The 14,834-nt window shown below is 35.6% G+C and overlaps 1 protein-coding gene and 1 non-coding gene across 3 annotated transcripts in view; one reads left to right on the forward strand and one right to left on the reverse strand.

Moving 5' to 3' along the window:
- Ap3m1 (adaptor related protein complex 3 subunit mu 1) overlaps nucleotides 1–14,834 on the reverse strand; it is a 28,999-nt gene that overhangs the window by 8,946 nt on the left and 5,219 nt on the right. For both annotated transcript variants that reach the window (XR_007108822.1, XM_047553716.1), the window contains 4 exons: nucleotides 6,388–6,663; nucleotides 5,584–5,755; nucleotides 3,289–3,426; nucleotides 391–476 (listed from right to left, as the gene is read on the reverse strand). Coding sequence is in view for 1 of the 2 variants with exons in the window: in XM_047553716.1 (XP_047409672.1) it covers nucleotides 391–476; nucleotides 3,289–3,426; nucleotides 5,584–5,755; nucleotides 6,388–6,660 (669 nt within the window). In the remaining variant the exon portion in view is untranslated. Of the gene's footprint in view, nucleotides 1–390; nucleotides 477–3,288; nucleotides 3,427–5,583; nucleotides 5,756–6,387; nucleotides 6,664–14,834 lie in introns of those variants that run through there.
- Nucleotides 2,758–2,866, forward strand: LOC124986077 (U6 spliceosomal RNA). The gene has a single exon (XR_007108978.1). It is a non-coding gene; the product is annotated as a U6 spliceosomal RNA (small nuclear RNA).

Here is a 14,834-nt window from a genome sequence, read left to right on the forward strand (position 1 = left end):
CTCTTCCTCCCCAAAAAACTCAAGGAGAAACTGGTGACAGAGAGTACCAGAACTCAGTTATCTTAATTGTTAACAGTGTGAGTCTAAAGTGATATACAAGACCAGTGCCTGTTCATATTAGCAAAGCCAATTATTATTCAGTAAAAGTGACACTGCAGATTTGTAGAAGATATCAGCTAATTTAAGCCACTTCTAGCACATTTAGGTAAAAAGCTCTCTTTAGTCTTTCATAAAGGTCATGCTCATCATCTACTGTATTAGGACACTGTGCTAGGAATATTCCTGAGATAATCTTTGGCAACCTAAAGCACAGACTTACCTCAGTATTTATTACTTAGTACTTCATATGCATTAGGCATGCAAGGGGCTACAGAACAGGACAAGACTTACCATGAAAGAGAGAGAGAGATCAGGCATTCCAGATAGCTTAATGCAAGCATCAATGACCCCTTGAATTTCTGCAAAGACTGTAGATCCTGAAGAAAGAAAGAAAAAGGGTGATAATATCAATGGGCTTTGGGTCTTTACTGGAGCTATCACTACCTCTAGAATAATGGAAATACATCCTAGGTGTCAGACTTAACCAAAGCTTTGCACCCTTATAAATAGGTCAGTGGAGAGAGGATCCATTACATCAATTCAGACAGTTTTTTCAGTGAGTGCTTTGGCCTCTGCCTGATTGGCTGGAATATAATAATTCTAAGAAATTCTATGGAAAAAAAAAAAATCAAACCTGTCTCCTTTATAGAGTTAAAAAAAAATTATAAATCAGAATTCATGATGCCTTACTTTAAGCTAGTTACCCTCTATACCTCTCCCTCATGCCATGTATTCATCTTAACATTTATTGTATACCTACTGTATTCTGCACTTTTTTGTTTGTTTCCTGGTATCAGGGATTGGTTCATTTAACCACTGAGCTATACCCCGAACCCTTTTTATTTTATATTTTGAGATAGGGCCTTGCTACATTACTGAGGTTGGCCTTGAACTTATGATTCTCCTGCCTCAGCTTCCCTAGTTGCTGGCATTACAGGCGTTTGCCACCATACCCTGTTAGAGTCAATCTTTTTTTTTAGTTGTAGATGGACACAATACCTTTATTTAATTTATTTATTTTTATGTGGTGCTGAGGATTGAACCCAGTGCCTCACACATGCTAAGCAAGTGCTCTACCACTGATCTATAACCCTAGCCCTAGAGTCAATCTTTTAAGGTTCCCAGATATAAGTTTAAAATATTTTTAACAGAATTTAAAAATTATGCAGGTTTCTTATGAAATGGACTAAACTGTTAACTTTTAAGAAAGAGGGCATGATCTAAGATCCTGTAAGATGAAATATTATAATAGATTCTCCCTGCCCAACCTACCTCGGGGGATCAGATTCAGAGCTTTGTGTATGTCAGTCAAGTACTCCACCCCAGAGCCTCATCCCCAGCCCCAAACCTACAGAATTTTCTGTGTATCTTTCATTCTTAACCTAGCATGTCCACTGTCCTACATATAGGACACCTATAAAAATGTATAAAGGGCTGGGGCTTTATAATGTATAAATGTATAATATATAAAGAGTGCTTGAGGGGCTGAGGAGATAGCTCAGTCGGTAGAGTGCTTGCCTTGTAAGCACAAGGCCCTGGGTTCGATCCCCAGCACCCAAAAAAAAAAAAAAAAAAAAAAAAAAAAAAAAAAAAAAAAAAAAAAACAAAAAAAAAAACTGAATTAAGAGTGCTTGACTAGCATGTGTGAGGCACTGGGTTTGATTCTCGGTACCACATTAAAAATAAATAAATAAAGGTACAGTGTTCATCTATAACTAAAAAAATAAAAATAAATAAAAATTTTAAAAAAATGTATAGAAATTTTATAGGACACCTATAAAATTGATCAATTAAAATTTTTGTAGGTGTCTATATAATACAATGGAACATATTAATATTATAATGGAAAGGGAATTTACGAAGAAAAGATATTGGCTGTAGTTCACAATGAGTTATCATCACAATATCAACTAGGTGTGCCACCTTGAACAGGTCGTCTAACTCTAGTGAGCCTCAGTTTCTTTACGTATAAACTAAGAATAGGAGGTATTTTTAATAATTAAATTTTATGCTTCTAACACAGTATCACTGTTATATCTTGTTAAAAAAATAGTCAGCTGAGTATGGTAGCTCACGCCTATAATCCTGGTGACCTGAGAGGCTGAGCAAGGACAATTACAACTTCCAGGCCAGCCTGAGCAACTTAGTGAGACCCAAAGCAATGTAGTGAGACTGTGTCTCAAATAAAAAATTAAACGGACTGGTAATGTAGCTCAGGTCTCAAATAAAAAATTAAACGGACTGGTAATGTAGGGAGTGGGTTCACTCCCTAGCACAATCAATCAATCAATCAATCAATAATCAGAAAAGGGATTTTATGCAGGATGATTACAAGTTCAAGGTTCGTCTGGGCAACTTAATGAGATGCTGTCTCAAAATACAAAAACAAAAAGGGCTTCTAATTCCAGTAGTCCAACAACAATCTCACCTGTTGCTACAGAGGGAAAAAGAGGCTGGTTGTTTCAAAAACTTCTGCTGAGAAATGTCTCCCCTGAGAATATAGTGATAACTCAGTTTCTTCATATTTAGCTGAGCTCTACATGAGACAGTGCCAAGCAGGACTCAGTGCAGTGGTAGAATGGTTGCTTAGTACGTGCGAGGCTCTGAGTTCAATTCCCAATAGTATGAAAATAGTGTGAACAACAAAAACCCCAAACAGTGCTCGCTTCGGCAGCACATATACTAAAAATTTGGAACGATACAGAGAAGATTAGCATGGCCCCTGCACAAGGATGACATGGAAATTCATGAAGTGTTCCATATTTTTTTAAGGAAAAAAAAAAAAAAAAAAAAAAAAAAGAAAGAAAAGAAAAATACAAAAGCAAAAAAAACAAAAACCCAAACAAAATGTGGCAGGGGATGGTTCCTTCAATAGACATACTGTGCAAAAGTACAGAATATGGCAGGAATACAATAAATGTTAAAATGAATAAATAGCACAGGGAGAGGTATAGAGGGTAACTGGCTTAATGTAAGGCATCATGAATTCTGATTTACAAATGTTTGGCAGATCTAAACTAGTGGTTATGATAATTATATGTAACCTCTGGGTAAAATAAACAGATTTATAAATTATTAGAAAACAAATGCCTTTCTGCTGAAACCACACTGCCAAGGAATTTCAATTTTCTATTCAGCTTGTGTCAGCTAAACTATTTTTTCCCTATAAGACCACATGCACACAATTACCTGATTTATCTATAATTGCATCTATTTCTTCAACGACATCAAAATAGGCTTCGTTGTTTGTATATTTTACTCCTGCCCGGCGCCATGGGATATTGGACAGTTGCCCAGTGGGGAGTGTGTCCCCAACATTACTACTGCCTAGAAATTGGAAAAGAATACAAAGTGGATGTGTAAAATGGTCATCAGAAAAGTTATTATTGGAAAGAAGAAAATGAATGCTTTAGCTGCTTTTTCAGTGTTGGCTTTTTCTTCATGGTCTCCAGAACTGTCCAAGACATATCCTTACCAACATTATCAAATTTCCAGAAGACAGAAATAGGCCATGTGGTCCTTTGCATGCCAAACCAAGATAAATGCAATTACTTATCTTTTGCGTCTATGTGTTAGTGGTAACCTAAGCTAATTCCAGTAGTCCAACAATGATCTCATCCTGTTGCTACAGAGGGAAAAAGAGGCTGGTTGTTTCAAAAACTTCTGCTGAAAAATGTCTTCCCTGAGAATACAGTGATAACTCAGTTTTTTCATATTTAGCTGAGCTCTACATGAGACAATGCCAAGCAGAACTCAGTGCAGTAACCAGAGGAAGAATATACTCTAGTATTTTCCCCTTCAGTTACAATATGGCTAATGGTCAATATTTGACTAATTTCCTGGTAAACTGATATATCTTTAAAATAAGGTTATCCAAAACACATATCCTTGAACTGTGACTTACTTAACTTTTGGTTAATACTTCTAAATCAAAAGTAGTACGTGCTTAATTAAAAAAAAAAAGTTCAGAAAAGTGAATTTTAAAATCAGTCTATCTTCTTACTGCCAAAATACAACCACCATTAACATTTTAGTATTTTTCTTTAGACATTTCCCCCATAAGTAGGTTGCATTTATTATCTATTTCTATTTTGAAATTTTTGCTTTTTAAAAAAATTTGAAATACAGTTGCAATCATACTGTATTTACAATTTTATAGTCAATTTCTGCATCCAACATGTTGCCTTCCAGAATTTTTTGAAAAACAGTGTTCTGATCATGTTATTTTTCTGCTTAAAACCCCTCAATTTTCCCCTACTTGCTTTATGAGAAAAGCTAAATACTTAGGGTTGGAGATGTAGCTCAGTGGTAGAGCACTTGCCTACACAGCCTTGGGTTCAGTCTCCAGGATGACAAACTTTTAAAAACAAGACAAAAAAAGCAAAACACAGCTAAATATTTAACCCAGCATTCAAGGACTTTTAAAACTTTGAAATATTTCTCGTACAACTAAAAATATAGCTGCTTCTGCAAAAGGAGCAGATACAACTCAAAATTTTTGATTTCTTTTGTTTTTTCTCATACAGTTGTCTATGAAGAATACTCTTATTCTTCCTTCTTTCTCTCTCTCTCTCTTTTTGGTGCTGGGGATTGAACCACTGAACCACATCCCCAACCCTTTTTACTTTTTATTTTGAGGCAGGGTCTCACTAAATTGCTAAGTTGCTGAGGCTGGTCTTGAACTTGTGATCCTCCCTGCTCAGCCTTCCAAGTTACATGTGCCACCACACCTGGCTTTTTCCATCATTTTATATTTCACTGATTCTCTAGGGGTATGAACTATAGTTCAGGAAGGATTATCTCATCCACTGAACCATTCTCTGAAACTTTATAATATACTGCCTTATGAATCTGTATTTTTACATTTTGTATTTTAATGTTTTTGGACTATAAAATGCATATTCATTTTGGAAAGTTAAAAAGTACAAATTGCCAGGCATAATGTTGCATGCCTGTAATATCAGCAATCTGGTAGGCTGACACAGAGGATCTCAAGTTCAAAGTCAGCTTGGCAATTTAGAGAGAACCTATATCAAAATATAAAATGGCCTGGTATACTTTATAATTTTATTTATTTTGGTAGTGCTGGATTGAACCCAGGCCTCCAACACTGAGTTATACTCCTGGCCCCTATAATGCTATTCTAAATATTAAAAGGCAGTCAATAAATAGACTAAATTCTCTTTTAAGTGGCCACATATGCTGGCTTTTTAACTGGGATAATTTATTCAGTCTTATTTACTGCTAAATAATATTATTGTGGTTTTTCAGAAAAACCTATAAAATAAGAGAATAAGAACCAAAAGTTCTTTATCATGTAAGACCTAGACTCTTTCAAGAAAGAGAAATATATATCTATTTTAACATCATCAGCAATTTAAATTTTGGCCATGCTGAACTATCTTAATCTATCAGATCATAAGCAACAATGAGTTGTTTATAAATTTTAAGTGCTCAACCTAATAGAGTATGTTTTCATCTTACCTGTAATAGAGTTGACAACAGAACGTAGAATTGTTGGTGGTTTAATCAGTTCTTTCAAAATGTTAGACTCAGTTGCCAGTGGAAATCCATTGTCTAACATTTCTTCTAAGAGCTCATATACTATGACCACATTATCCTTAATTGCAGCCTCCGAACACTCACCAAAGTAGTCCTAGCAAAATATTCATAATATTGCACAACAGAATGCATGCAGAAAGTCTTGCTAAATACTTTGTGTTTTTAAAAATAAACTTATAGTAGCATAACTCATTGTTTAAGAAGTCAGATATAAAGAAAACCGAAAAAAACCCTCTCCACAGTCCTAACACTATTCCTCAATATTTTCTTAATATTTTTAGATTGAATTCCATTCCATGTTATGCCAGAAAATACTGAAACATTAAACTAGAATGTCAGCTATGAACTTCATTTTCCCTGATTAACCTACTCCAAAGTATACAGCTAAGTTTTAAATTATACAGTATATTCAGCAAGATGAGAAAATCAATAAAATATAAACATGGAAGAGTTCATAACAATAAAAATATTGGGACCATCCAGAGATGGTATGTGGAAGACATTGTTTCCTGATGATATAATTTGTAATATATATAAAAACAGTGAACAAAGTAGCAGTGTGTGCCACTTTATACTCTACAGAAAAGGATTTATGCACATATGCTTAGTTTAAAAGAAGAGAGACACAGACAGCAGATATTAAAAGCTGGGTAATTAAAAAACATAATCATGTGTTTCCCTCTAACTTGAGTAATTTAAGTTAGAAAGGTTTGATAGAGAGCCAACCTGAAAAGTGTCAGCAACTCGATGTAGGAACTCAATAACAAAGAGAGGTGGCACTTCAGTCTGTATGACAGACACAAAGAAGAGCTTATCCCGGTAGATACTGATGAGGTAGTGGTGAGGTGTTGAAATGACAGGTGGTACATTTTCAACATCAGCAGCTTTCTCCTGAGCTTCAAAGAAATAATCACAGACAGACTGGCTCACAACACTCTTCCAGTGCTTCTCTAGAAATATGTCACCGGAACAGTTTATGAGAAATAGACTGTGGATCATTTTCTGTGGGGAAACAAAGGGTTTACATTTATTATATCAAAAAATATCCTTGTAGTGCCCCAGCACAAAATTCAGATAAAAGTAATACAAGAAACTACAGACCAGTATCACTTGAGAATACAGATGTAAAAATCCTCGACAAAACATTAGTAAATTGAATTTAGCAACATATATAAAGTGGGATTTATTCCAAAAACACAAGGTTGGTTTAATATAGGAAAACCAACAAATGTATAATGTAAAATATTAATAAAAGACTGAAAACATGATCACTACAAAAGATGCAGAAAATGCATGTGACAAAATCCAATACCCTTTTATGAAAAAAATGCTTATGGTAGGAATAGAAGGAGACTTTCTCAATCCAATAAAGTCATCAATTACAACTTCAGAGTTAATATCATATTTAATGGTGAAAGATCAAAAGCTTCCCCTTTAAAACAAGAACAAAGAAGGATGCCCATTTTCACTACCTTTATTCAGTTTGGTACTGGAGGTTCAAGTCAGGGCAATTAAGAAAGAAAATTGAACAAAAGGGTTCATTGGAGTGTATATTTTGGTGGTGGTGCAGGGTGGTACCAGGGGTTGAACTCAGGGGTGCTTAACCACTAAGTCACATCCCCAGCCCTTTTTATTTTATTTTGTGACAGGGTCTAACTAAATTGCTGAGGGCCTCACTAAGTTGGTGAGGTCAACCTCAAATTTGTGATCTTCCTGCTTTGACTTCCCTAGTTACTGGGATTACAGATTACAGGCATGTGCCACCACATCTGACTAAGGGTTCACTGGAAAGGAAGAAGTAAAACTACCTCTGTGTGCAGAAGACCTAACCTCATACATAGAAAATCCTAAGGAACCCACAAATAAAACAGAAATAAAAGAGTTAACAAGTGAGTTTAGCAAGGATACAAAATTAATATAAAAAAATCAATACACTTGCAATAATCTAATTTCATTTATAATAGCACTGAAAAAAATTTAAATACTTAGGAAATAAATTTCACAGAAGTTTGTACACTGAATGCTCCAACACATCATTGAAAGAAATCGAAAGAGAGCTAAAATGTGGTAAGACATTCCATGTTCATGGATTGGAAGACAATATTGTGAAGAAGGTGATATTCCCAAAATTGACTTATGAGTTAAATGTAGTCCCTATTAAAATTCTAGCTGCAAGTTTTAAATTTTTTTGGGTGGAAATTGGCAAGCTAATCCAAAAATTTACATGGAAATGAAAGAGATCAATAACAGCCAGAATGTTGGGCGTGGTGCTCATGCCTATAATCCCAGCGGTTCTGGAGGTAGAGACAGAAGGACTGCAAGTTTGAGGCTATCCTTAGCAACTTGGCAAGGACCTATGCACTTTAGTGAGACCCTGTATCAAAACAGAAAATTAAAAAAAGGGCTGGGGATGTGGTTCAGTGGTTAAGCATCTCTGGTGTAAAACAAAACAAAACAAAACGAACAAAAATACCCTAGCCAGAACAATATTGAAAAAGAAAAAGCTGAAGAACTCATGCTACCAATTTCAAAACTTAATACAAAATTATTGCATGCTACTGGCACAAGGATAGATTTATATATCAATGGAATAGAAGTGAGAGCTCCAAAATTAATCCTTACATTCATGGACCATTGATTTTTTAACAAGGGTGCCAAGGCTATTCATTATTTTTAATAAATGGTGCTGGGACAACTGAATTTCCATATAGGAAAAGAATGAAATGGGATTTCTACCTCATGATGTATACAAAAAGTAACATGAAATGTATCAAAGCCCTAAATATAAAAGTTAAACCTATAAAACCCTTAAGAAACATATGCATCCATCTTTATAATGTAGAATTAGATATGCTTTCTTTGGAAAAGATGACACTAAAGCATAAGAAGAAGAAAAAAGTAGATAATCTGGACTTCATCAAAATTAAAACTTTGTGCTTCTAAAGAACATTATCAAGAATGTAAAAAGACAACTCAGAATGAGAAAGAATATTTGAAACCATATGTCTCATAAGTGACTACTGTGCAGAATACATAAACAACTCTTACAATGTAATATTAAAGAGAGAATACAATAAAAAAAAATGGACAAATGATAGACATTTCTCCAAAGAAAATAAACATACAATTGACCACATGAAGAGGTGTTTAATTCCATAAATCATTAGGGAAATGTAAGTCAAAATCACAATGAGATAATATTTCATACCTTCTAAGCTAGCTTTAATAATAATATTACTAAAAGACATAATAATAACTGTTGACAAGATGGAGAGACTAGAACCCTCAATACATTGCTGGTAGGAATGTAAAATAGTGCAGATGATGTGGAAAGCTGTTTGAATTCTTCAAAAAGTTAAATATACTCACCATATGACTCAGAAATTCTACTTCTAGATATATATCTAAGAGAAGTGGAAGCACATGTCCACACAAAAATTTGAACATGAATGTTCACAGAAGCATTATTCATAATAACCAAAAGGGGAAAATGATTCAAATGTACAACAACTAGTGAATGGATAAACTAATTGTAGAATATTCACACAATGGAATATTATTCAGCTATAAAAAGGAATTAAGTACTTACACATACTACAACATGAATGACCTGTGAAAGAATCCAGACACAAAAAGTCACATACTAAACACTAGAAAAAATTGGGATAGTGGGAACATTCCTTAACATTGTAAAGGCCATCGACGCTAAGCCCATGGCCAATATCATTCTAAATGGTGAAAAACTGAAAGCATTCCCCCTAAAAATTGGAACAAGGCAGGATGCCCTCTTTCACCACTTCTATTCAACATCGTCCTTGAAACTCTAGCCAGAGCAATTAGACAAACCAAAGAAATTAAAGGGATACGAAATGGAAAAGAAGAACTCAAACTATTCCTGTTCGCTGATGACCTGATTATATATTTAGAGGAACCTGGAAATTCCACCAGAAAACTTTTAGAACTCATAAGAGAATTCAGTAAAGTAGCAGGTTACAAGATCAATGCTCATAAATCCAATGCATTTTTATACATAAGTGATGAATCTTCAGAAAGAGAAGTTAGGAAAACTACCCCATTCACAATAGCATCGAAAAAAATAAAATACTTGGGAATCTCACAAAATAGGTGAAAAACCTCTACAATGAGAACTACAGAACACTAAAGAAAGAAATTAAAGAAAAACTTAGAAGATGGAAAGATCTCCCATGTTCTTGGATAGGAAGAATTAATATTGTCAAAATGGACATACTACCTAAAGATTCAATGCAATTCCAATTAAAATCTCAATGATGTACCTTACAGAAATAGAGCAAGCAATTATGAAATTCATCTGGAAGAATAAGAAACCCAGAATAGCTAAAGCAATCCTCAGTAGAAAGAATGAAGCAGGGGGTATCGCAATACCAGATCTTCAACTCTACTACAAAGCAACAGTAACAAAAACGGCATGGTATTGGTACCAAAATAGACAGGTAGATCAATGGTACAGAATAGAGGACATGGACACAAACCCAAATAAATACAATTTTCTCATACTAGACAAAGGGGCCAAAAATATGCAATGGAGAAAAGATAGCCTCTTCAACAAAAGGTGCTGGGAAAACTGGAAAACCATATGCAACAGAATGAAATTAAACCCTTATCTCTCACCCTGCAAAAAACTCAACTCAAAATGGATCAAGGACCTCAGAATCAGACCAGAGACTCTGCATCTTATAGCAGAAAAAGTAGGTCCAAATCTTCAACTTGTTGGCTTAGGATCAGACTTCCTTAACAGGACTCCCATAGCACAAGAAATAAAAGCAAGAATCAACAACTGGGATAGATTCAAACTAAAAAGCTTTCTCTCAGCAAAGGAAACTATCAATAATGTGAAGAGAGAGCCTACAGAGTGGGAGAATATCTTTGCCACTCATACTTCAGATAGAGCACTAATTTCCAGAATCTTTAAAGAACTCAAAAAACTCTACACCAAGAATACAAATAATCCAATCAACAAATGGGCTAAGGAAATGAACAGACACTTCACAGAAGATGTACAAGCAATCAACAGATATATGAAAAAAATGTTCAACATCTCTAGTAATAAGAGAAATGCAAATCAAAACTACACTAAGATTCCATCTCACCCCAATTAGAATGGCGATTATCAAGAACACAAGCAACAATAGGTGTTGGAGAGGATGTGGGGAAAAAGGTATACTCATACATTGCTGGTGGGGTTGCAAATTAGTGCAGCCACTCTGGAAAGCAGTATGGAGATTCCTCAGAAAGCTTGGAATGGAACCACCATTTGACCCAGCTATCCCACTTCTTGGCCTATACCCAAAGGACTTAAAATCAGCATACTACAGAGATACAGCCACATCAATGTTCACTGCTGCTCAATTCACCATAGCCAGATTGTGGAACCAACCTAGATGCCCTTCAATTGATGAATGGTTAAAAAAACTGTGGCATATATATACAATGGAATATTACTCAATCATAAAGAATGATAAAATTATGGCATTTGCAGGCAAATGGATGAAATTGGAGAATATCATGTTAAGTGAGATAAGCCAATCTCAAAAAACTAAAGGATGAATGATCTCGCTGATAAGTGGATGATGACATATAATGGGGGGAGGGAGGGGTTAGCGTTAGGGTTAGGGTTAGGTTTAGGGTTGGGGTTAAGGAGGGTGGCAAGAATGGAGGAAGGAAGGACTTATAGAGGGAAAAGAGGGGTGGGAGGGGTGGGGGGGCAGGAAAAAAATAACAGAATGAATCAAACAACATTACCCTATGTAAATTTATGATTACACAAATGGTATGCCTTGACTCCATGTACAGAGAAACAACATGTATCCCATTTGTTTACAAAAAAAAAAAAAGTCACATACTGTATGATTCCATTTGTATGAAAAGTTCAGAATAGATAAATACATTCAGACATAAAATAGATGGTTTCCAGGGACTGGGTAGAGGGGAAGGTATGGGGAATTACTGGTAATGGATTTGGCATTTTTTGGGGGGTGATAAATATGTTTGAAATTAGGATGCTGGAACAACTTTGTGAATATGCTAAAAACTACAAAATTGTATAATTTAAAATAATGAGCTTTACAGTATATTAATTATATCTTGATTTAAAAAAAAAAAGTCTGAATTACTTCTGGCACAAATCCATTCCCAGCTGGATTCAACAGAAGTGTATACAAATGCACAGCTAAAATATGTGTAAAAATATATTTGTAAGAGTGCAAACCTGCTACTCGAATATTTATTTATTAGTATAATAAAAAACTGTAGAATATAAGGTATTAGCAATGAAACGGAATAAACTATTGCTACATGAAATATAGAAGAATATTACAAATATTGAACAAAGTCAGATGTAAAAGAATACATATGGCATAATTCCATATATATGTTGTTCTAGAACAGGAAAAACTAATCAATGGTATAAGAGATCAAATGGTTTATGAAAGAGAATCAGGTACTGACTGTTAAGGAAAATTTTTCAGAATTGATTCGTTTAAAATTCTTTTGATACAGAAAACAATGACATCAATCTGACCAATTCTTCTCAGAGTGTCGGGGTTCCCGGGACCCCCAGCCTTGAGCACGGTCAAGATGGCGCCTGGCGCTGAGCCAAAAGCGGCCAGCTATACAGTAAACAACCAGCGAATTCCAATGATTGGCTAGTTAACGATGTGATTAGAGCATGCCCCCCTCGTGTACCTATTCTATGCCTGCAGCTGTCCGCGCGTTTACCTCGTGTGCTCTCCCCTGATTGGTTGAAGTGTATATAAGCTTGGTGGGTGGGGGAGTAAGCGGCGGCTGAAGCGGAAGCTGGGAGTAAGAAGAAGCTGAGAGAAGAAGCTGAGAGTAGGAGAAGAAGCGAGGAAGAAGAGTGCGAGCGAGGACGTGAGCCGAGCGGGAGAAGCGGAGCGGCCGAAGCAGGTGTGAGCCGAGCGGGAGGAGCGGAGCCACCGGAGCAGGCGAGAGTTAAGCAGAGGGAAAGAGAGCGAGAGAAAGAAAAGAGAGAAAGGGATTAGAAAAGAGGGAAGGAAAGGAAGACTGTGCACAATAAACTTCCAAAGCTTCAGACGTTTGTCGTGTCTCTCTCTGCGGCCAGGGAACGTGATATCAGAGGAAATCATTTATTTTATGAAAGCAGGTGACATTTAAAGACCATCTAGTGATGATTTCTCCCTTTTTTTTTTTTTTTTTTTTTTGTGGTGCTGGGGATTGAACTCAGGGCCTTGAGTGCTTGCGGGGCAAGCACTCTACCAAATGAGCTATCTTTCCAGCCCATGATTTCTCCTTTTTAATGGGCCATGTTCAATAGTTACAAAGTGAATAATTGATATATTTTAGCAATTACTGTATTAATAAAGTATAAATGCTATTAACAGTTTAGTATTCCTGTATATTAGAAACAACAAAAAATGTTCCTTTGTTCAGAGTTATCTCTATTTAGTCAAGCAATCAACTTGAGCTGGCAGCAATAAATTCTAACCTCAGGCTTGGGAACTGCCAAATTTTTCTATTTTATCTAGTCAACTGCTTTGTTTAGCACGTTTGGTTTGTGTCAGCCTTACATTTCTACTTGATTGTTAATATTTTAAGTTCTATTGGAATATATAGACTTGCTATATAGAACCTGGTGACTTTATAACCTCAGTTGGTAAAACTTTTTTTGGGGATACTGGGGCTTGAACCTAAGGGCATTTAACCACTGAACCACACCCCCAGCCCTTTTAATTTTTTATTTTGAGACAGGGTCTCACTAGGTTGCTTACAGCCTTGCTAAGTTGCTGAGGTTGGTTTTAAACTTTCAAACCTCCTGCCTCAATCTCCCAAGCTGCTGGGATTACAGGTGTGCACCACTATGCCTGGTTTGGCTGATAAACTTTTAATTTTAAAAATGAAACAAATATCCAGTGATAAAACATGTAACCAAACTTATATTATTACATCTTTTTCTTGTAACAAAATCTGAGATATAAAATGTGGACTCAGGTTTGAGCACCTCAGGTATATCAGCAATAGAATATAGCATCCTTTGCAAAAATTAACCTTTCAACTCTGAAGTAGTTTATTCATTAAGGATCACTAAGTTAGTAATACCTAAACTATGAGTACGTACTGCAGTCCAGACTTTATGCTAGTCATATCAACCAATCTTATTTAATCTTCATAGTTATGTTATAAAGGCTGTTTTCAGTCCCATTTTACAGATAAGACAATAAAATCTCATAAAAGTCAATTACTTAAGATCATAGTCAGATTCAAAACCAGATACAGTTTAAGCCTGACCTCCTACTCTTACCTATCCATTACAGACTAATTATTATTATAAATTTTTTTTAGTTGTAGAAGGACACAATATTTTTATGTGGTGCTAAGGATTGAACTCAGTGCCTCACATGTTCTAGGCGAGCACTCTACTACTGAGTAACAACCCCAGCACCCCATTACCAACTAATTATTAAAAACATATTCTAATGCAGCATGTCCAATAGGGTTTTCTGCAGCAAAGGAAATATCCTTTATCTGTGCTGTGTAATATGGTAGCCAACAAACATGTGGCTACTGAGCACATCAAATATGGTTAATGCAACTAACATACAGAAGTTTTAATTTTAATTAACTTAAATAAGTATGTGTTTAGTGTTTATTACATTGGACAGTGTAGTGAATACTGTTTCAGCTTCTGATTTTAAGAGCAAGGATTAAAATATGTTTTTTGTTTAGTTAGAAGTCAAACCATTTTCTAGTTTTTATGCTGAGAAAGTTTAAAGAATTAGAGTGGAAAACTACATTTTAAAAATGACACTGATTATCTTAAAGTAGTCACATCATTCTATGGCAAGGACAGTGTACATGGATCTATGTTATTCTCTTATCACAATATACTCTAAAAGAGCTGCTGCTTCTTGAAGCAAGTGACTTCGTAGCTTCCTTTTTTTTGTGTATGGGGGGCAGGGAGTACCTCGGGATTGAACTCAGGGGCACTCAACCACTGAGTCATATCCCCAGTCCTATTTATTTAGAGACAGGGTCTCACTGAGTTGCTTAGCACCTTGCCATTGCTGAGGCTGGCTTTGAATTCTCAATCCTCCTACCTCAGCCTTCCAAACTTCCTTCTGGGATTACAGGTGTGTGCCACCGTGCCCAGCTGTACT

Source organism: Sciurus carolinensis, chromosome 5 (assembly GCF_902686445.1).
Source record: "Sciurus carolinensis chromosome 5, mSciCar1.2, whole genome shotgun sequence".
NCBI lineage: Eukaryota > Metazoa > Chordata > Mammalia > Rodentia > Sciuridae > Sciurus > Sciurus carolinensis.